General features: G+C 40.9%; 1 protein-coding gene across 6 annotated transcripts in view; it reads left to right on the top strand.

The window, feature by feature from the left end:
- The first annotated feature begins 2,061 nt into the window (after positions 1-2,061).
- Positions 2,062-23,019, top strand: part of ARMC8 (armadillo repeat containing 8) — an 80,321-nt gene continuing 59,363 nt past the window's right edge. For 5 of the 6 annotated variants that reach the window (XR_012624256.1, XM_074833486.1, XM_074833488.1 and 2 more), the window contains exons 1-3: positions 2,062-2,236; positions 4,499-4,575; positions 18,232-18,303. Coding sequence is in view for 5 of the 6 variants with exons in the window: in XM_074833486.1 (XP_074689587.1) it covers positions 2,192-2,236; positions 4,499-4,575; positions 18,232-18,303 (194 nt within the window). In the remaining variant the exon portion in view is untranslated. The remainder of the gene's footprint in view (positions 2,237-4,498; positions 4,576-18,231; positions 18,304-23,019) is intronic. The other variant, XM_074833487.1, reaches the window with a different exon arrangement.

The raw sequence follows: 23,019 nt of genomic DNA, 5'->3' as shown, positions 1-23,019 counted from the left end.
GGTCTCCCAGGAAATCTGAGCATGGTATTCAGCTGTTGGATTCTACGTGAACTGGAGTGGAAGATGTATGTTACATGTAATAGACTTTTTAGATTGACTTGATATGTTTTTAAAGCAAATTATTCTGTTGTGTCATCCCCTGTCCTCCCCTTCCTGCTAAATATGTTTTGGCTTTCTAGAAAGCAGGAGACTTTGGCAAGATAGAATATTGACTTTTTGAATCTTTAAAGATTTTTTTTTTTTTGAAGTTATTTCAGCATCTATTGAAGAGTGCAGCTGGTAAATATACTTAACATAAATTTTTTTTTGAGTGCAAACCACATCTGATCTATGTAGAGTTACTGTGCCCTTTCTTGTTGTTCACACCCTCTTTGCAGTTTGAAGTGTCCAGCTCTACTGTACTCTCATCCGTTATGGATTTTCCCTGTCAGCAAGTTCCTCTGCTGCACGTAGAATTCAATAGAAGCTCTGAACTTTAAGCTTTCCAGTAAAAAGACCAAATTGTCCAAAAACTGTGTCAAACACTAGGGAAGGCTGACAAAGTTTAATCGGTTCTTAAGACCCAGAATCTTCAGTCTTCTTTAAAAGGAAGCTTTAAAGTCTTTCTGAAAACTCTGAACTTTGGTGAGAAACATCTGGAAAATGTTTCTCTGTCAGACTCTCGTACAAGTTATAATCACAGATTTTTCAGTATACAAGATTTGCACTTAAGTCTAAAAATGTTTTTGCTGTTACCTATAAAGTGCTTGAGTATTCACCTGTTTCATTCCAGGCCCACATGCAGGTATTTTCTTCATGTTATTAATCTACTTGGAGAAAAGCAAACTAAGCAAAGGGGTACAGCTTTTTTTCTTGAGAAGTATTTTTTTTTCTTAAATTAAAGCTATTAAAGTCAACTCGTGGCAGTATCCCAAAGTATGTTTATTGTGCTCTGATTATCCCCTGCAATCTGTAACAGCTGGCAAACCTGCATTTAGCTCACAGTACCAAAAGTTGACAGCGCGAATCCTGATGAGATGTTTTAAGTATCCTCCCCTCATTTAACTTGTCTTGAGGAGCAGTTCTTCGGTTCACAGAATTAGTCTCCCCCTGCCTCAAGATGTGAAATGCAGCAGGTCTCAGCCAAAATATCTTATGGAAGCCTATACAAAACCAAGTGACATGCTGTTTTGGGGGCTTATTTTCTGCAAAAAGCCAAACCAAATTCATGAAAGCAACAAAAACAATGACAAAAAAAGGAATCCAAATCACCTGATTTAGGTGCAGGAGGGCAGAGGAGGGGAAGGGGTAGGCCATGCCTGTGTCCCAGTCGATGGTTTTCAGCAACCCCCCAGCTCTCCTGGTGCGAGGGAATTGCCAACCCAGGCCCTGCCCACACAGGAACAGGGGAACCCCACACAGACAGGGATCAGGCTCTGTCAGAAGGACCTGCAAAACGCCGGGATTTCCACTAGTCCAGCCAGAATATAAGGTGGCCGAAGCTAAACTTGGTTGCTTGTGATAAAAAACAGGTCAGGCTGTTGTTCAGCTGAGGGGCTGCCCTGAGAGCCGCGCTCGGGTCCCCCGTCCCACAGGGTGCGGAACGGGGACCAGAACAGCCGCGAGGGGTGGCTGTTCTGGCGCTGGGTGAGCAGCCCGGGGGCCGGCCTTCAGCCGGAGGGAGTCGGTCACCCGGCCCCCCCCTCCGCCGTCCTCCCGGCGGGCTGGCGGGACGAGCTGGGCTGAGGGGACGGAGGTGGGGGAGCTGAGGGGAGCGGCTCGCGCTGCGCCAGGCCGCGGCCGCCGCCGCTTCCCGCCGCAGAGGGCGGTGCGCGAGACGGGCCCGCCCCGCCGGCCGCGCCCTCCCTCGCGCGCGCGCGCAGCAGCGCCCACCGGGCCGGGCGGTGCGGGCGGGCGCGCGCGGCAGCCGGGGCCGGGGCGGGCAGGGGCGCGTGCGCCGTGGCGGCGTGCTGGCGGAAATTAGCGGCGATTCGGCGTCGGCCGATTCGCTGCGCGCCAGGCCGCGGCGCCCCGCCTCCTCCCGTCCCCCTTCCCCCCCCACCCCCCCCCCCCGCCGCCTCCCGGTCCCTCCCCCGCCCCGCGGCCCTGCGCTCCGCGATGAGGCCGTGCCCGCCGGCGGCGGCGGCGGCAGCAGCGACGCGCGCGCGAGCGTGAGGGCGCCGCCGCCGGAGCTGCTGCTGCGTCCGCCAAGATGGCGTGCGTGCTGGAGGCGCCGCTCCGCATGAGCGTCCTCTCGGTGAGTGCCGCGGCCCCTGCGCCGCCGCCGCCCGTTAGCGTGGCCGCCGGGGGGGGCGCCCGCCTGCCGCTGGGCTGGGCCGGGCCGGGCCTGACCTTGGCTTCCGCGGGGGGCCGCGCCGCGGGCTGTGCGCTGGGGGGCCCCCGGCACCTGCTGGGCCCCTTTGTGTGGTGGCGGGGGGCCCGGCGGGCCGGGGCTGGGGCCGGGGCCTGGCGGGCTGAGGTGGGCCGCAGGGCTGACATGGGTGTCGGTAGGGCGCTCGTTCCCTTGTCCCCCCCCCCCCCCCCCTCCCGACGCAACAACTTCTTCCCAAAGGGGATCGGCATTCCCCCCTTTCCTGAGGAGTCTCTTCCCATTTTTGGTAGAGGTGCTGTCTTTTCTGAATTTTATTTTTACCTGATGACACGACTTACACTCTTCAGCTGTTCTCCTGTAAATGTTTTTGGTCCCTCCAAAACTCCCGTTCAGCAAAAAGAGGGTTCGTTGACGTTATTTTGAGCTGGAATAACCAAACTGCTGCGGAGGAGAGCAGGGTCTCAGAAGCGTACCGGGCTGGTCGGGGCTGGCGAAGCATGCGCTCCCCGCCTTTGCTAGCGAGTGGGTGTTGTTTTGGTGGCGAAACGCTGATCTCGTAGCTCTTCGGGACCTCACGACAGGGCCTTGTTGGCTTCTGGTGCAGGGAGGAGGCTGATGTGTTGCATCTGTGGGCAGGGCGCTGGTGTTGGGGAAGGGGGTCTGACAACTACCACTAGTTTCCTCGGGGAAGGCTGTGAGTAAGTAGAACAGCCGGTGCTGGTTGCCCGGCCCTGCTGCTCATCGGAGTCGTGTGCTGGGAGTAACAATGGAAAAGGTGTAGTGTGGATACTGCTTAAAAGAGGCGAGGTTTTGGGCTTTTGCTTTTTTTTTTTCCCCCCCTTAGAATTTCTTATTAGGTAAGAGAACCGTGAAACTGATGATGTTGATAAATTCTTTATTTTTGGGGACTACCTGAAAAACTTGTTTGCCTGGATATGAATGCCCTTCTCCTGCATATTTGATAGGGTAAAAGCCAGGATATTTTAGAAACAGAAAGCGGTGAGATTTCTGAAGTCCGGAAGACTTTTGCGTATAAATGCATAGGTCAGGTAGATGAAAGTCTCCTGCTGTTCTCAAAAATACTATCTTTCATTACATGGTGGAAGTTTATCTGCAGAGTTTATAGTTTAGTAGTATTCCTGGAGACAAAGGAGTCTTGCTGCCTCTAGGTGATGATTCTTCTCTGAGTTACCTGAGACCACAGGCAAGAAGCTGCTGGTGCTCCTGACCTGTAGCTGGGGAACTAGGAGCAGATTCAGCCCAAGAATAGATACTTACAAGAGCAAGGAAGAGTTTTCAATTCCTTTATAGCTTCTTTCGAGGAGAACTCATAAAGAAAAAGTGGGAAAAACCTAATAAAAAGTTAAGCTGGTAAAAAGAAGAAAAAAAAGTTGGATAATGGAAACGCACCCCGGCACGTGTTTGTGAGAACCTGGAGGGAAAATTCCCTTCCCCTTTCCCACCCTTGTTTTTTGGATCGCTTGCCATCTCCAGCTTTGGATCTTCTTAAAGGGAATAACAAATCATTGGTGCATAAATGTTTAGCTTACAAGCATGGTCCTGTTGCTGAGAATAGAGTTCACTCTGTCTTATAAAGTAGCTATGGGAATGTTATGGAGAATATTCTGCTCTTGTCCCTGTTGAAGTTGTGTGGGACAGTATATAGAAGGACGATCTCTGAAATATGTAGATGTGTTATGATAAAGTAAGTTCTAGAAAAACGTCTTGATATGAGCTTCCTTATTTTTGGGAGCTTGTTTGTGGGTATGTTTCTTGAGCAACATTAACTGCTCTTATAAACTTTTACAGGAATTAATGTTTTTTCTATATGGTAATTAAACATAATAAAATTGGAATTTAAGGCAGTGCTGATAACTGAAGTAGATGCCTTTTGTGTGCCCTGTGCATAAAGAGCACTCTGTTGACTTGCTTTGCCTCATAACATGTTGTTATCTACATTAAATACATCATCTTCTTTAAATCACACTTAAACACAGGGTTAATTCTTTGTGTGGATGTTGCCCAGCAGTAACATACTGCACATTTGAATATGATTCTGTGGTTTTGCTGCTGTCTTGCCTGATAGGTTTTGTAGACTTGCTGCTGCATTAGCCATTCCTTTTGTCTGCCGTTACATGAATTGATACAAACTATTACAATTCTTTTTTTTTTTTTTTTTCTCTGCAGGAGGTAACGGCTAGTAGCCGCCACTATGTTGATAGATTATTTGACCTCGATCCTCAGAAAGTCCTGCAAGGTGTCATGTAAGTCATCTGAAACACACTGGGGCTGTTGGTTGTGCATAGGCTAGGTTTGCTTGAATTCCACTAGAGTTGTATGTCAAGGGCAAGAAGCTCTTTCTGTCTTTTTTTTGAGAAATCTTGTTGGCAAATTTTAATGCAAACATGATAGTACTGTTTTAGCAGACTATCTCTCTGTAGTGCATATGGTTCATAATGCAGCCTCCCTGTTGCCAGAAATGAGGTTAAACATTCTGTGAGCATTCAGATATTTTTTCTTAATACATTTCTTCCTTTTACCCACCTTTTGCTCCTCTTCGAGGTCAGTTGAGACTCTTGTCTTATTCCACTGCCAAGTCAGTGTACCTGCATCTTACTTTTTCCCCTGCTGCTCTGCCTGAATGTTGGCTTTTTTTTTTAATGCATGGCTTCTATCTCACCGATGGGAACTGCAAGCTGAAAGAAAATGCTTCCACAGAAATGAATTTGGATGCAAATTATATTTCAGTACTTCTGTTGTGTGCCAGTGATAAGGGGTAATGACTGAAAGAGTGAGTAGATGACTTGCCCTGCTGAATAGGTGGTAAAGCTGGTGAAAAGATCTAGTTGTTTTCTTGCTCCCCTTGGGCTGTAAGCTTTCCATTATAACCACACAGCAACGTAGCAAAGAAGTCCTTGCCCAGGACTGACATTTGGTGGTGAAATCGGACCTTTTCAGGTTTACCAGTAGCTTGCTGGCTGTGGTTATGTAGCAAAATGTCAGAAGACATCGGAGGACCAAGTGGATGAAAAAGCCAAGAATGTTGCCTGGGTTGCTTAGGACAGTCTGAGGTGTTTTCCAGCAGCAGATGAAAAAAATTATTCCAGAAGGTGTCCCAGGGGCAACGTATCAGAATTAGTGTCGCATTGAAATACATGAAAAACACAACGTAGATAAAACTGTCCTGGAAACTATTGGTTGAAATACTCCCTTACCTACATCAAATCTTCTGGTACACCACTGTAACAATGTACAGGTTCTTAACTCTTCCCTGGAGGGGAGAGTCTGGCTTTTCTTCCCCGCCTTGGCCTTCTTAGTCCACTACTCATAAGGGCTGGTGTGATGGTCCCAGGGACGAGGATGTGTCTCATGCTGTGTCTAAGTGGGTTGACTGAGCCCCTCTTTTCTCCTTGGCAGATGCTCTGAGCCCTGGGTGGTGTTCCCTCCCTGCTCTCCTTTCTTGTTCAGAGGTCTGGAACCCACAACCCTTGGTAATCCCTTCCCTATCTTTTGAGGTGTTATCCAAATCTCTTGAAGTATAACTGATTTACCAGAAACAAAAAATTTAAGGCAGTGTCTTTGTCTCAGCTAACATCTGAAATTCTTCAACTTGTCCATGGATGTCAGCGGGTTCTATGCTGAGATGCTTTTCTTGCATTTAAAGACAAGAAAATACGAATTTATTTCAGTCACTTTGGAAGGACAGATTTGGATGATAAACCATACTTGCGATGTGCTGCTTACAATCCTGATTCTGAGAGTGTGTCTTTCCTGACATTGAGCAAATCCTATGTGGTAGATTTGTTATTTTCTGAGTATTGGTGGATGGGTGTGAAAAAGTCCCATTTAGAAAAGTGTATATGTAAAAATAGAATTTAGAATAGTGAATGTATAAAAAATGTCTGTCAGTCCAAGATTCTCTTTAGGCAGAAGCATACTGCTTTACCCTTCTTCCTTTGACTTCAGGGTATCTGAAGAGGTATTGAAGTTGGAATGTACTGATATTTGGGGTGGAGTAGAAGAGGATTGAAGTTCCACCAGAAGTGTCTGTCAGAAGCTTTACCAGATACTCTGCATACTTTGCTGAAAATCTTTGGTTCCTAAGATGTGCAGGTTTTTCTCCTGTATCCTGGCTGAAAATACTGATGATCTAGATTTTTTTATTTTGATTGATGGAACTGTATGAATATCAAAGATCAGAAAATAGGCTGTCTTAAGATGCTTTATTTTTGCAGATTGTCTTAAGTTACGATAGTCCTGTTCTTCATATGTTATGAATAACTTGGCTTTGGGGCTTTTTTGAATTGCATCCTTTTAATTTTAATGCAAACCATAATGAGGTTTGATAAAGGTAAAATATAGCTAAATGCTTCCTGAACTTGAAAATCATGCCAATCCAGTTGTCATCTTGTAACTTGAGAAAGCTTTTAATTACATATTCTGAAAGTATTTAAATGACCAAATCTCTTCTTTTCCCTTCTTTCCCATGAATTGTCAGAGAGGTTGTGTTCAGAATCTTCTTTGTCCAGACAGTGAAGTCTTACCTGGCTAGGAGCTTTTTCCTTCTCCTCCTCATGGGAAAATAGAAACCATTTCCCTTTTGCCTGGTACTGCTGCACGTGGTTCTGCTGATCTTATTTCAGAATGTCAAGTTTTCCGCAGAACTTCCGTTCCTGTAATTTCTATCATGTTCATCTGGGTATTGATAATAGGTAGGAAGGGGTGAATTGTCAATAAATCATGAATTTCAGTTCAGGATTTGAAATGTTGAGATTCTTACAAGGATGACTACTGCCTTTCACTGTACCTGATAGCAAACTATTTAAAGTGTGCAAGGCTACATCTTCACACCCGCATTTATATGGCAGTGTATATATTTACCTTTCTATTTACTGTCTTTATAAATGGACAAGCTTAATATAGTAGTTTTCTTCTGCAAATGTAAACTGTACATTTTGGCCATGCTTATGCTTGAGAGGTCTTACGTGCTTGCTTTGTGTCTGCTTAGGTGCTCTTCTGAACCTTTCATCTACATATTGTTCTACAGTTCAGATTTTCTCAAATATGCTTTGACTGCATTCTGCAAGGTCAGCATTAGTGTCAGGTGTGCAGCTATCAAATACATTTAGTGTTGACAGTGCATAGACTACCTCAGAGAGGTGTTGTAGGGGATTAAATACTGTGTTCTCTCAGAAGTTCTCTTAAATATTTTGCCATTATTGGCAGAGGAGCAGAACATAGATAGCTCTGTAAATTTCTGCTGTGTTACAAGAGCTTCATTTGTCCCAAGATGGTTGCTGCAACATCATCATGTGCTTTGCAGTGTGGCAGTATTTATTTTTTTTTTAGAAACCAGTTCTGGGTGGTGATCCTTAGACTATGATACTTATTTTTGTCCTCTAATTTATTTGCTGGTCAGGGGCTTTAAGAGACATTTTGTCATGCTTGCATTTAGCCTGATGTCTTGAAAAGAGGCAATCTGTCATTTTACGGAGAGCTATGTAATTCCATTTCAAGGGCTGGTTTTGAAAGGAGCATTCTTTCTGACAAATCTGGCTTACTCAGGGTCCCAACTGTTTCTCATCAGGCTGCTCCTCAGCAGTCAGAGGGTGTCATCTTTTAAGGCTTGTAAATAATCATCTTTGTGGTGTGCTGAGAATTCCTATGCTACTGCTGTTTCTGTCCTTTATGGATGTGCTTATCCAGCCAGCTGCAGTTACTAGACAAGCATTTTCCAAACTTGTGTGAGCATTTTATTTCTCAGGAAAATGAAAGAAACATCCTATAGAAACAGCGTTTGGTACTGAAGAACCAGTTTCAAAGTGTATATCTACAGTATCTTCCTTTTTCCCAGGCAGCATGTCTAGTGTGCTGTGGTGGGAATACTGGTACAGATCTATGCAGTATATTTAATTTGATTTATATATGTTTTCTACACGGTATGATTTTGAGTGTTACAGAACTGATGATGTTGATAAGGAAAGTATAATAGTAGGCATACAGGTGGGAACTTGTGGACCACTTTGAATCTGACAGTTATGTTTCTAGGGTCCCTGCAGACTTAGACTGACAGTGCTGCAGTGGGTAGTGGTTGTGCTCAGTTTTATTTGAAGAGTCTGAAACCGCCATTTCAGTACAACCGAGATATAATTGGGCTTACCTTTGTGGTAGGTTCTTGCACGTAAAGTTAGGTATGTGTTAAAAGCTCCTCTAAGGGACAATGGACTTATACTTGCATTGACTGAAGATATTTTGTACTGCTTGCTGGTTTCTGCCTTCTTCAAACAGAGGATACCAGAAGATAGTCACAAAGCGAACCATCCCCCTTAGACTTTAAGTAGTAACACTGCTTTCATGGAACCTATCTTGTTGTACCTCTTCTGTGGTCACACAGTGTGTGTTTTTTACATCCAACTTTTTCATTTATATATTCTTGGATTTGAAAAAAAAATGTTCCAGGCGCGTGTTTAGATGACTGTATAGTAGTGTCTTGCATTTCTCAGCTATGGCAGTTGAAATGAGTATCAGTGCAGTGTTCCACACACGCCTGCAGGGAAAGCCGTGTGAAATACAAGAGGCAGCTTCATGGAGTGGGAAGAGAAGAAATTCCCATCTCAGTTCTAACGGAGCAACAGGTACCCCCTTCAGACAGTTATGAAGAAGCTACTTCTGCCTCTTGTTCTTCATGTCCTGTTAAACAAACGTGCTTTAAGACAAAATAACGCGCAGCACTGGTTTTCACATCGTGCATCCCGAACATATGCAATCCCATTTTCAGTCTCTCAGTGGGTACTTACTTCCGAACCTAAATTTTCTGCAGGAGCCACATTTTGTTCTTTGCATATTCCCTTGCTTCAGTTTTCACCAGAATGGCTCTGTGGAAACAGAGAAGTCCGTAGAGGATTGTTCCTGTTATACTTTGCCTCGGTACATTTTTGATCACTTCTGTTATCTCCTAGACAATACTTAGTAGTAAATGCATATTCTTTCAGATGCAGTAGGGAACTTTGAGGTCGAATTGGCTAAGGACAAGTGATGTAATTCTTTGAAGCATTGTTTTTGTGCAGTGTCATTCATGTGTTGGGGGAAGAGCGTCCCGAGTCTCTTCTGTTGATACCTTGTGAACTGCAGGATAGGCTCTTTGTGGCTTGGGAGTGGAAAGCCTTATTCTTTAGCTTGCGGAATCTGACAGAAATTTGAGCAGGTTTAGGTGATGCTGAGAGGGTGCTGGGAGCACTACTCCATTTGTTGCATTTCTCTCTTTGAAGAGGTAAGCTGAGGAATCTAATAGCTAGACAAGCTTTTCATAGTGATAGAAGATGCAATTGAAAGGCCTCAGACATCATTTGAGAATTTAGTGCTCTGTGAAGAGTGGTTTTCACTATAATAGGTGTGGTAGAGTCAGAGGGAAGAGTAGTGTAGCTACAGAAGGAAGAGAGGAAGATGCAATAGGAAGAAAGCGTGTTCCTGTCATAGAATAAGATACTCTCTCACTTTTGTTCTTGCTTTATAATGCAGCAAAAATACAAATCCATAGTACTATTTTTCACAAGTAAATTGTTATGCATTGTAACTTCTGGTCTCTTATTTAGAGGTGGGCTAAACTTCAGGAAATTAGGTATACCTAATATATTTGGTTAGCAGTCTTCAGCCTAATGGGGTTGTTTAATATTTCAAGCCTTGCAGTTGCCACTCTGAGCCTGTGAGAGAGGATTTATGATTAATGAATCTGTTTCAGTGCTGCCTTTCAGAAGGGCATGAAGCCACTTTTCTCCAAAATCCCTCTCTTGATGCCAGCCTTAGAGTAGTGGTACTGTTTCTGTGATGGTATCAAGCTGTAGGTAGGATGTGAGAGGAGAAACAACTTCTATCAGGCTAGCTGATGTAGCTGGAGAAAATCGAGTGAGTGTTGGTCACAAAAGTCTTGAGGTCTGAATTAGAAGTGGCAAAATTCAAGCTGAGCACAGTTGAATACTCTGAGGTCATTAAGAGTTGAACTGAACTTTATTAACCAGTTAGACAAATGCAGAGGAGAGGTGGTTGCCTGTAAAGAAGAGCAAAATGTAGCAGGCGTCTGAGGGAGAAGTAGTCGTCACAGCCTTTGCGGGTGTGTGTGGGGTGTTAAGACTGAATTAGAGGTTGGGCCTGAGATGCGTGCCAAAGAATCAGCAATGCTACTGAGTTTGTGATTCTTAATATTTGGAGTTTGATTTAATTTTTTTTTTTGGTTCTAAGCTGCCAATTCAAATTGATTGGATTCGGCATTAAAAAAATTGAATTTACTTACTTTGCAAAACAAGCTCATTTTCAGTTTGCGGTATGGATCTATGTTCTTTTAGGCTGGCTCCCTGTAAAGGTTGACATTTCTGGTAACATTCAAAGGACAGAACCCTCTTTACCAATTCATTTGTCTACCAGATGATTAAAATGATTTCAGTATGTATGCTGTGTTACTGGTGCTGAACTGATAATTTAAATGTGTTGAGATTTTTGAATTTTTATTCTTTGGGAGTTGTAAAGTAGCAGAGAGGCTAGCTGGTAAAATTAGTTGCTAAAACATACTTCAAACATGCATTGTCTGAAATGTTCAGTAACTCCCCCATACATAGAATGAGAGAGTATATTTGGATATAGATAACTTACGGAGTTTCTGTCCTAGTGAGCACTTACTAACACCCATTTAAAAAAGAAATTTAGGCATGATTAAAGCACATGGAAGCCAGTATATCATCTTAGCTGATAGCTATTTGGAACTAAAAACCTGAGGCTGTACTTTCACGCTGCCAAGACTTTAGATTGTAATAATCTAATGGGTAGTAGCTAGGTCAAATTAACAGATTTTGGTGATCCTTCAGTGATTGCTGGCTTAAGCTGAGGTGGACAGAGTGTCAAAATATAGGCTCACATCTGAAATCAGCTAAGCAGGTGCTGGAAGGCCATTTTAAGGTATTTTCCTGTACTGAATGAAACTTAAGAGTTCGCAATGTGAATGACTTGTGGTGGACAGCATTCTCTCGATAATGAGTGGTGGGCATAAAATGGGAGAATGGACAAAAAGAACTTGAAATCAAGAGACAGTGAGTGAAAAATAGTTCCAGAAAATGCAGTGTTACAGGATGCCTCTTTGCTTAATGAAATTTCATTTAATGTTTTCTTCAACTGTGGGATGCACAGCTAAATGCCACTACTTTGCTACTAATGCTACAGGCACTACTTCTTGGGGGGGGGGGGGGGGGCGGGGGGGATATTCTTGGGAGGGTGGGAACAGAGACATCTAAAAAAAAAAAAGTAACAGTTACTTACATGTGATGGTTTGGGACATACACCTGAAGCGACAGTGATGAAGGCTGTTCTTTTCATGTAGTTTGGCTGTTTCAGGATAGCTGTGAAAAAAGTATTTTGCTGATCTGGTGTCACAGAGCAGGAGATCTCTCAGGTTCTGAGAGTTCTGTTGAACTGCAGCTGTTTTCCCCACACCTCTCTTTGGATAGTTCTATGCCATTATGACCTAGTTTATTTAAATAGCAGAGATTGGTGCTGAAATTGAAATGCTGATAATACAGAGCTCTAGCTATGGTTTGTGTGGTTTTGGTTTTTTTAGTTTTAAAAGTTTACATAATAAAAGCTAGCCCATCCTCCACTGACTTCAAGCAGTTTAAATTTGAGCTACATCATTCTTAAAGTTGAGCAGGCAATTTTTCTGTTGTTTGGTAATCTCATATAAAACATGAGAGAGGTGGGAAAAGCAGCATCTCCCATTTTGTCAGTCAGCCTAGAGATTTGAAAGGAACCTGAGTTGAAACTGCAGGCAAAAACATGGAGAGCTTAAGTTGTTAAGGTTGATACAGAAGGCTAGCATGTGAGTTGGCTGACATAAGCTCTTACATGGCAGTAAAGGCTTGGTATGAGAGGTTTCTTCAGTCTGTCTCACACACACAGAACAAGAGAAGTACTGGAAACTGGGATAGATTCAGGGTAGGAATAAGGTATAAATATTTGTAACTACAGGTATGGATCATTGAAACCACTTACCTTTCTATTTGGCAAGAAAACTTGTGACAAGGTAAGTTGCTTCTCCAAAGAGGATACTTCAGATAGTTCAAGCAGTTTCTGTGGATTTGTGATATGGACAAATTGGATTAAATGATCTCTTTTAGCATGATGTATGTTAAATTCTACTGTTCTGCATTGCTGTAATTATAGCCATATGCTATTTTTCTACAGCACTTGGATTTTATGCGGTGTCTGAGAGTACAGAATTAGGATTGGGAACACCCATGGATTTAGGGTTTCTTTGTTTAAATGTTGAGTTTGTTTAGTTTGCGCTGTGTGTTAATTGTGTAACAGTTTCTAAGTGTTAAAACTCAAAACAAGTTGAGTAACAGTGTCTCTGTGTACTCCTTTGTTCTTTCCTGTAAAATCATCTTTTTCTTTGTATCAACTGTTACTTTTTGAATGGGGTTAGAAATCTTGAAACTTTTCTGCCCAACCTGATGATAAATCAGCTTATTTTTAAGGTTAATGATTTCTGTGGTTTGCTTGATTTGGCAGGAGTTTTTCACATTCACTTGGTTGGACTAGTAATCATGTTAGTACAAACATGTTTGCTGCTGAAGGGGTGGGAAGGAACTCGTTTGGTAATTAACAGATATTCAAACTGTAGTAGTGTCCATCTTAGAAATTAATTTTGTCAGAATAATGATGGACATTTTAACATGCAAAATTTGTCATTAATTCCTGTTGTTGATTGTTTTGCATCTGTCCATAAAAATGGGACAGTGGGAGGAGGGGAGAAGGAAGAGGAGGAAAAAGCTGTAGGAAGCATAACTGTCAAACCTTTAGCTCCACAGTTAGCTTCTGACTTGAGTCCAGCCAGTCCAGGTACCATTTGCTTATATGATACTGAAACTTAGAAACTCTCCTGAAGTTGGGGCAGACAGTTTTTATTTGAGCTATGACCTTGTATCAGCTACCTTTGCTTTTTAGATATTTGCATTTTGAGTTTTCAGAAACCTTTTCAGAATGATGCTTTGCGTCATTCTATTGTAATTTTGATAGGCCTCTGGTAGATAAATCTAGTCTGACAATGCATTGTTTTGGATGCTTCCTCTGCGTGCGTAATTGTTTCGGAATCTCTTGTAACTATTTCATACTAAAAGTGAAAGCATGGGCCTGAAGTGTCTAGGACTACTTTTCCTTCTGTTGTTCATCTGATATTTGATATCCTTCTCTGTCTAGGAACCTCTCAAATGTGGCTACCTACTCTATTTTCAAAAGACACGAGATGAGAAAATATCATGCAGGCTTTTTATTTTCTCCTGTGTAGTTCCTATTGCTGTTTCCTCATCAAGTCACTCTAACTTATTTCAAGGTCTTTTGTGTTGCTTTGCTGGAAGGTGACATAGGAGAGCTCCAGGGCTTCTGATCAGAATTTTAAAATTTGTTATGTTTGTGCTTGGTTTACTGTATTTAAAAATGTAGGTAAAACCAAATTCTCACTGATGAGTCCATGTATCCGTGTTGCTTTCTCGTGATCTCCTTTGCAGAAGAGGTGCAGGCGTGGGGGCTGGCTAGGGATGCTTGAGAGCTCTGTTCTTTCTCAACGGGGAAGTTCAGAGAGCTGCATGCTAACTACTGGACACTTGTGGTGGGTTTGCGGGAGGAGTCCCAAATTTAGAATCAACTTCATGAAGATGTTGAACTTCAGTAATTTCTGTTTAGAACAAAGTTCAGCATCTTAAGTTGCTTCTACAATAATGATGTATATTGACAGACTAGAATGCTAATTTTCTCAGGATTTAGACATTTCATAATATTAATGTTTATTGGCTAGGAATCATTAAAACTTAAAGGCCATATTTTACTTGCAAATTGTTATATTTAATATTGCTTCTTGCTTATCTGAAGTGGACTATATCTGGAGCCTTTAAACAATACACATTAAGCATTAACTTCATACACAACTGGCAGAATAGTTCCTCTTGTAACTCTTGTCGAGCTTCATTTGGATAGAAATTAGATTTTTTTTGTGCTCCTAAAATATTTGAAACACTCATGCTGTGCTAACACACTTACCAAACTAGCATGTATTGCATTTTATTTATAGCTAATTAATTGAACTGATTGCTTCTGGATTGCTGTGTTACAAGGATTGCTAGAGCTGATAAACCTCACCTGATAATTTTTTTCCTCTTTTCTAGAGTTTGTAGTAAGAAAATAAGTCTTTCTGCTTTTCCAGTCTCTAGTTTGTTTTGTAACTTAGAACTGAGTGGTCAAAGGATTGAACTGATGAAGCTATGTTCTTATTTCTTTAAGAAGCAATAAATGCTGGTTTAGCACTTCAGGAAGCAATATTTCTAAGCACTTAGCTAGGATCTCTTTGCCATATTTTATTGTTGGCAGCCTATATTATCCTACTGGGAAGTTTTTTCACATAAATTACTTTATTGCTTTGTAGTAAATGTAGGCATAGATATCAGCTATCAAGATTTTAAATATATGCATTAAAATTATTGTAATTCAGGTTATTTCTTTAAATGATGTTGAATGTAGTCTGGATCTAAGCTGTAAGATTTAATGCACAGGATATAAAAAAAAACCACCAACCAAAAAACACAAACCTCAAATGCATCTTAGGACCTCTGTCATATGAAAGCTTCCTGGTTCATCTTTTGGCTCTATAGAAAGCTATGTTTATGAGGCTGAGTAAATAGTGCTGGAATGTACTAGGTACATGTAAGATCTGCATTTTTCTTCTGAAGCTGTTTACATGGTGCTGTTGCCTGGCAGTAGGGTTGATAACCTGCCTGGGAGCTTGGAGCTGAGCATTGAAAAACTGTGTATCTCCCTCTTCTGGATCATGGTCTTCTCACAGATTAGGCCTAGAATCATAGACTAGTAGTTCATGAAGTTGTCATCTCTTTGTAATTGTGTTTTTGCTGGTGTTTCCTCTTCCTTGTTTCAAGGACTCCTTTTCACAGTAGGAAATGGGAGCAGTGTGCATGACATTTGGAAATAAAGTGGGTATCCAGTTTTGGAATACAGATTTGTGAGGTTTCTTTGTTACCTCTTGTAGAAGATAGTGATCTTCACTGCTTTTTTTTCCTTGGATGAATCTCATGTCATCTTGGATCTGAAATCAGTCAAGCTCAAACTTGTTGGAGAGGACGTTTTCAAATAAGGGAGTTGCCCTCAGTTTTTCCAAGGTGCATGATTCACCAAGGACCTGGTAGACTAGGACAGCGCACGGTGGTATTTTACTTACAACATTAGGTTTCTTATCAGGAAAATCTCCATAAAATGCAGTGTGGAATCAATTGTTTTTCATAATAAATGAAAGAAAATGAGTCTACTATTATTCAACAATGGATTATGGCATTTTAAGGATATTCTTATTTCCATATCCAGCTGTTTCCTGTGTATTGAATAGGTTCATTTCTGTAAGTGGCAAATTTGAAGATAAGCATGGCATGGACTTGGGAGTGCTGAGGCATAATGCACACAAACACGGCGATCTTTGCTGAGTCCTGTCTCTCAATTTGAGTGTTATGGAACTTCGCCGTGTTCCTGCCACTTCTGAAAGGGTCTCTAAATCAAATTCTAATAGGCAGTACTTACTACATATTAAATGGTTATAAGGTTAGCAAAGCCGTTCTATTGTGGAGTTGGTGCAGGAGTCATAAATTTGTTGTTGTTTTGTTTGGGATTTTTTTTCTCCTAAACACAAAATAATGTGTAAAATCACCTGAGCCAGAGCATTAAAACGTCACCAAGATCTGTTAATTCTTCAGAGTGCTTGGCAAATGCCTTCTCTTTTAGCTTCTCAAGATGCTTTCACAGGTACATGATATGATGCGGCCTTTCTGATTACTTTGAGAGCTGGTGCCTAAGGATCACAGGGAGAGGTAGCCTTTTTAGAAGTCCTAGAGTGCCCTGAGCAGTTTAGTACCTGAACCTAGTATATCTGTTGGTACAGCTTCCATTCTTTTGAGACATCTGTTCATTGCTTCTGCCACTGTTTTGGACTGACTCTTGTATTTTAAAAGCCTTTAAAAATGACCCAGGATACTTTCATATCAAGCGTTCAGCATAGAAACCACTGAAGTTCTGTTTCTGAATTTAGTGAAATCTTCAAGTCCATTCCTTTAATTTCTTGGGCTTCCAGCTTAGGCTGTCTTCTGATCTTGCTCTTTCTCCTCTATCTCCTGTCTTGTGGTGTAAAGTTACCAAACTTACGGGAGATATAACAGAAAGGTCCAACATTTTCTGCTGGTATTCAGCTGTGTAAAACTGTGTTCTGGGTAGGCAGATTCCTGTGAAGTAATGGCTCGCTTGACAAGTCAAATAGTTTCCTAACTCTGCCTGCATTAAGAGATACACAGAACTGCAGTTCAGCATTTAGCTGCTTTTAATGCTGCTCCCTTGTTGGAGCTCCAAGATCACCAGCCAAACTTGAGAAGTTAGACAGCCTCCATTTGCTCAAAATTCTTAGAGCTCTCTTCTGTGGCCCAGTAACTGTATGCAACAGGAGAGTGAGTCGCGTGGAGAAACACTTCAGGAAGAACGGTCAGTGACCTTTTACTAACTGAGGTTTACAAAGGTTCTGTTTATGCCAGTCCTGTCTTGGCGAAGAAGTTTTTTATGACTAATGAAGTGAGTTTAATGCTTGCAACAACTGCTTATTGCAGTGGAATTTGCATGTTCAGTGGGTATGTGAGGACTGTGTAGCCTTCATGAAGGCCAGGATGGATCTTAAGAGATTTAGAGTAGCCCTGTTCTTTAAAATTTGCGGATGGCAGGTGAAACAGTGATACAGTGGCAAGAAAACCTGCTAACTTAAAGCAACCACTGAAGCTCCCAAATTATTTGAATGAGTTATGGGCATAGTTAGCCAATGATTAATTTATAATTTTTGCAACTACTAACACTATAATCAATCTAATTTTGGGTTTTGTTGATAAAGAATTATCTGAATTTGGACTGTTTTTGTTCTCTGCTCTTACAAAGGCCCCTACAACCAGAAAGTTTCTTAGAAACGTGTAGAAATGCGTCCATCTTTTATTTTCTGAAACTGGTCATAAATTGCTAGCTTGCTTTCAGATTCTCTGGATGTTCATATATATTCAATATGTTCACATGAAGAAAAACAAGTCTTAAAAAGGTGGTGATGTTTTTTCAGATACAATAAGCAATTTTCTGAACAACAAGGTTGCAAACCACATGTTTTCATAGGACTTCTTCGTGTGCAATGAGTGTCCTCTTTCCAAAATGTTTCCCTTGTTCCTTTACCATAGTATGAATGTCTTTAATGTATTTAACCTTGCAGTGACTCTCAGGCAGGAAAATGCTTTTGTTTCCACTTTTTTCCTGGGGTTTTGACATACAGATGTTCAGGTATCCTGCTGAAATTCAGAAAAGGAAGCCTGTGGTGAAGAGGAGAGTGAAAGCCTGGTTTCTAGAGACTGGTGATAGTCCCTTGTTGCTTTTTTTTTTTTTTCCCCAGCTTGTCTTTTCCTGCACCCAGTAGAATATTCAGTTAATATTTTAAATTATCAACATTTGATTTCCCAACCAATAGTTGTTTTTCCCTTTTAGAAGTCTAGTGAATATATGGGCACGAAGAACCAGTATATCTAGTTTTCCTCAATAATGAGACTACTTCATGTCTGGTGTGCATGTGAGATAGTTTGGGTTTTTGCTTACTTCCTTAAGCTGGGATGTAATGGAATCCCAGAGCTCTGGGGTATTCATCTGTGGGCTGTGGAAACTGTGCCCTGAAGCACTACTCAGTCCTGTAGATGCAGCATGGACATGTGGAAGACTACTTGATAAGCCTTCATGGAAATAGTAAATTCTATAGATTAAGCCCTCAGTACCTCAGCATAATTTACCAGGGTTTGTTTTTCTTTCTGGATTTACAGAGATATGAAAAATGCTGTAATTGGAAACAACAAACAAAAAGCCAACTTGATTGTTTTGGGAGCAGTTCCAAGGTATGTCCTTTGCTACTCTCCTTTTCACTGATTCACAACAGGTCTGGAATAATGATCCTTAGATCAGAGGCACTTTTTTTGTTTTAACTTTGATTGTAGTTGACTGCATACTTTCTTTAATGTAACTGAGAGAGACTTTGAAATATCTGTTAAACTCATGTATTACAGAACAGGCTGTTGAGTAATGTTTTTAATTTAGTATTTCATAGAATTCTCTAAAGTAGTCTTGGTGATTTTTTTTTTATTAAACTTTTATCAGCTCGGGAATGAAATCTAATTTCCGACATTGATGATATTAATGATAGATGAAAGTGGTTGTATCTTAATCCTGTTCTTCAGCAATTGCCTGGTGAGTTCACAAGTGAAAATGTGTAAGGTTATGTTAAAAATATAATATAAAAATATTAAAAAACATCTGAGATAATCTGCTTGTCTTCTCCATCTGCTTCAGAGGATTAAAACCCATTGATCATACTTTATTGCTGAATTATTGCTTCAGCTGATGTTAACATTTTCTGGATCCTGATTCCACTAGTACAAATTTAAAAGGTAACTTTAGCTACTGGATTGCTCACTACAGCTTTCATTTCACCGTTCTTCTCCTGCAGCTTTCTTTCAGCCACAATTTGCAGCAATGGAGAAGGAAAACATTGAGCACTGCATTACCTGTGCAAGCAGTATGGGACCCGCCTATGATCCTTTTGCTTAAATGGCAACTAAGTCCCAAAAAGTCCTGCTTGAGAAAGCTTCTTCTGGCTTGTCAAAAAATGCATTTTATTTGCAGGGAATATCTTCTCGTTACAGATTGAGTTTGTGTCAAGGACAGCCCTTTAAATTTTGTAGGGATTAGCTGTGGGGAAACCCCCTCTACAAAACCTGCTGAATTATCTTCCGTTTTGACCGAATATAAACAGGTGAAGAGAAGACTTCACATGAGACGAGAAGGTCGAAGTGGACATTTGTTGAAGATTATGCAAGGTTTAAGGCATTTTTTTTCAGTAACAGGCTCTAAGGGATTCTTGTGACTACCATTGATTCTCATGGTTCCCATTTTAAAAGCAACAGAATGTCTCCAACTTCCAAATCTAGAATCTGCCTGTTCTTAAATTTTGTAGGACTTCATGTTCCTTTAGTTATCGTGCTTTCCACTGTTACTTGTTCTGTGCCCAGTAATGAAAATCCAACAGGTTTTTTTTCCTGTTGTTAATGCCTTCTGGCTGTCCAAGTAAATTGTATGGTTAATCTATAACCACAAATAAATGGCAACGTTTGGAAAATCTTAAAAGGTAAACTATCACACTTGTCCTCATTTCAGTACAAGTTATCCTCAAATGACAGGAAATCTAATGTCAAGGCTTTTCAGACCAGAGGTACGGATGAAGGTAAATTGGCTGGGTTTTTGTGAGAAAAGACAATTCTCACTGGCTAAAAATTAAGTGGCATCATCTACTCTCAAGTGCCTTTCTGAAGGTTTTAGAATTTCCTTAAGGTGTTGCAGACAGACTTAAATATAGACCATTTGAATTAGAGAACTCTTTCTGTTCTCTCTAACACGGTGGTGGGAATTCATTGGCTTTTTTGACATGTCTTCTAATTTGTGAAATGGGCGCTGAAGCCATTGGAGTATGGGAACCTTTGGAATTCCAGTCTGCAATGTCAAACCTTTGCCTCAATAAGAATTGGAGTAAGCAAGCTAGCATTCTTTGTTTTCAGTCTCCTCTGAAAAGTTAATGAGGAGAACAGTTTTCACGGAGTTAGATTACAGTCTCCCAAGGGAAGTTGATTCTTTTCTATAATGGCACAGGGATTGTTAGAATTCTGCTGTTGCTGCTTTGTCCTGTGGTTCAACTTCTTGTTATTTCTTGCTTCTCTCTTCTTCCCCAAGTACTCTTCCAGCAAGCTTCCAGAAGAGACCCTTTAGACCCAGAGAACCCCTTCAGATTTCTGTCACTTAGTGGAAAAGAAAACAGTATGTTCAAATATTAGAACAGACTCATATGAGGCTTGGAAACAAGTGTAGGAAGTGTCCTTTGTTTGAAATTGGGCCAAATACTGCCGGTAGGTATGAAGTACCCCTATTATTTTAAAATATTAGACTGCTGCTTGGTTGGAAAGAAATGCAAAATCCTTTGAAGATCTCCATACAAGAAGAAAACGCTGGGGAAGAATGGCTGAATCACTGTCATTTCTAGGCCAGTGGCCTCCCGAGTCTGTCAGCTGACTGCTTAGTAGTGTCATCTTTAGAAAGGGAGATATAGCTATACCTTAAATGAAATTTTTTTTGTCCCTTTGAAGTTCAGTCTGACCTATGGTCACTTCTTGACCACTTGTTCCGAAGAGGGTGCTAAGAAAAACAAAGTTGATTGAAGAAAGCTTGCAGGATTGCCATGTCTGGACTTAAGAACCATACAAATGTGTACACAAACATGGTCCTAGATGTTAAGAATACAAATGTAGCCAGCCTGTATGTGCATTTTGTTTCTTAAGAAACAATTTTCTGTATCTCTTCATCTCTGCAGAATGAGAGTTATTCCTTTACATTCTCATGAAATGCTGGCTGTAGGACCTCTGTCAGGACTGCAGAAATTTTACTTTTTGAAACTGTTACTTTGTAGTAGCAGTCCCAGAAAATAAAATTTCTAAAGGTCAGGGGGGAAAAAAGGTATTCGAATGCCATAATACCAAGTTCTTTCAGTGGCAGGCCAACTTTAAACAAAAAGTCTTTTTGTTTAAAAGACTTGTTTAAAAGTAAAAATAATTTACTACTTGTACTGTCCTTCAGTTTTCTAGTTTTTTTTCCTTCTACCCTGTATAAGTGCTAGCAGAGAATGAGCAAGTCTGTAATAAACACTGGTGTGCTCTGTCATTTGACAGATTTATAGGAACAAATGCTGCAGCTCTTGTGCCTATCAATGTCAGACACCTCTTCAGAGTCCAAGTTCAGTATTTAAAGCTCTTTCTCAGTTGCTCTTACCTCCTAAATTGCAGGAAAATGATTGGAGTCCTCAGTTCACATGTAAATTGTTCTTTTCGAAGTCATCTTGATAGGACTTCTGATGTAACAAAACAATGTTCATTTAGTAGTAGTTAGTGTGTAGTGCTCCTGGCTCCCAATTCACTGAGCTGTAATCGAAGCCCCTTTCTGATGGAGTTTATAATAGTCCAGAAAAACACTTGTTTACTGTGGAATTCAGGCTGACAATCACATTGTCATCGTATTCATTGCCACTTAATAACAACTAAGGCATAGGAGAACTAAAGACTCTCACTTAAGTGGTCACCAGGACCACCCAGCTACCTTGCCATTCTTTGACATAACTTCAGAAGCCAAGTGGTCTGTCCCTGCCCGCTCTGCGGTACTCTTTCTGAATTCTGCAGTAAACAGTCTAAACCCTCTGGCTTACAGAGATGGAATTGGAAGAGAAAAGCTTTCAGTGAAATGAACACAAGAGTAAGTTCTTTGATAACTCTGTTTTGCACGTCTGTGGACCACTTTGTGATACCCTGAAAGATATGGCATTCAGTGGTTTGTAATCCAGTCAACAACTGGGCCTTTCCAGCCTGTGACATATTTCCTGTCTTCCTCTTCCTTCATCTGGTGGATGGCAGAGCGTAGAGAAGGTAATGTTAGATTCCAGTCATCAGAGCATAGCTTTGTCTTCCTGTACATTGTAGTTACCTGTTAAAGCACTGACCTGTGCTATTTTGTCAAAAATGTCAGCTGAATCAAGTTATTGCTTATCATTACTAATCATTACTGAGAGTTTAATATTTAAACTCTAATCCACTTCAGAGCTAGTTTCTCATTAAGAGCTTCAGTTATTCCTTTGCTCCAAAATGAATACAGAGTTTTGAAAATCAGATCTTAAACCTAACCATCCAAGACCTTTAACAAAAATATTAAATCATTCTTGTCACTTAGCAAAAATGATTTTCTAACTTCCAGCTGCTTGTTCTCCAGAGTCTTAAGGTAGTAAAGTCAGTTGTTTGGAGCTGTAGCATGGTAGTGTACTTCTTCCCAAAGCTAAAGAGGTGCACCTCAGAGAACTTTATATAGTTAATTTTCACCTTTCCCTAAGTCATTTATTGGGCGTTCTGTTTAACTCTTGATTTTTTTTTTTTTATTATTTTTTAATTCTTTGGAGCATGTTTTAAATGACATGTAGAACAGCTGATGAACTCTTATCCATTCCATCATTTGAAATTTGAGTTTGACAAAGTATATTGTTAGGTTGTCTGTGAAAGTGAAAAGTAGTAAGAATTTGTTGGGGTTTTAACTTGTTTCTAGTGCCATGAACACACCAACATGGACACCTATGAAATTTTATGTTTCAATTTATTGTTAAACATAATCAAATTCCTTCAGGCAGTGTTCTTTCAGAGTCTGCCAAAAAATTAGGCTGCTGCTTTGATAACTGTGTAACCTACTAATAAGATGAGAAGGTATCTCCATTAATTGGAAGGTTCTGTTACATCCCAACATCTGTCAGCTAAGGAAAAGGATATTATATAAGCTGGTGTCCACATTAAATACAAGAAAAGTATCCATAAAGAAGATTTTGCATGCAGTACTGTCTGGCAAACACTGGAAAAATGAAAACTGATGTACTGATAAGTAAGTGGAGGAATTCACGTGTTTGTGATAACGTTTGAAACATTTGAGTATGTGTGCCTTTTGTTTCGAGATTTAAAAAGAAAACTCAGGTAGATGGTTTT

Source organism: Strix aluco, chromosome 9, assembly GCF_031877795.1.
Source record: "Strix aluco isolate bStrAlu1 chromosome 9, bStrAlu1.hap1, whole genome shotgun sequence".
Lineage (NCBI taxonomy): Eukaryota > Metazoa > Chordata > Aves > Strigiformes > Strigidae > Strix > Strix aluco.
Note: the sequence above shows the minus strand (reverse complement) of the source record. Positions and strands in the feature narration are given on the sequence as shown.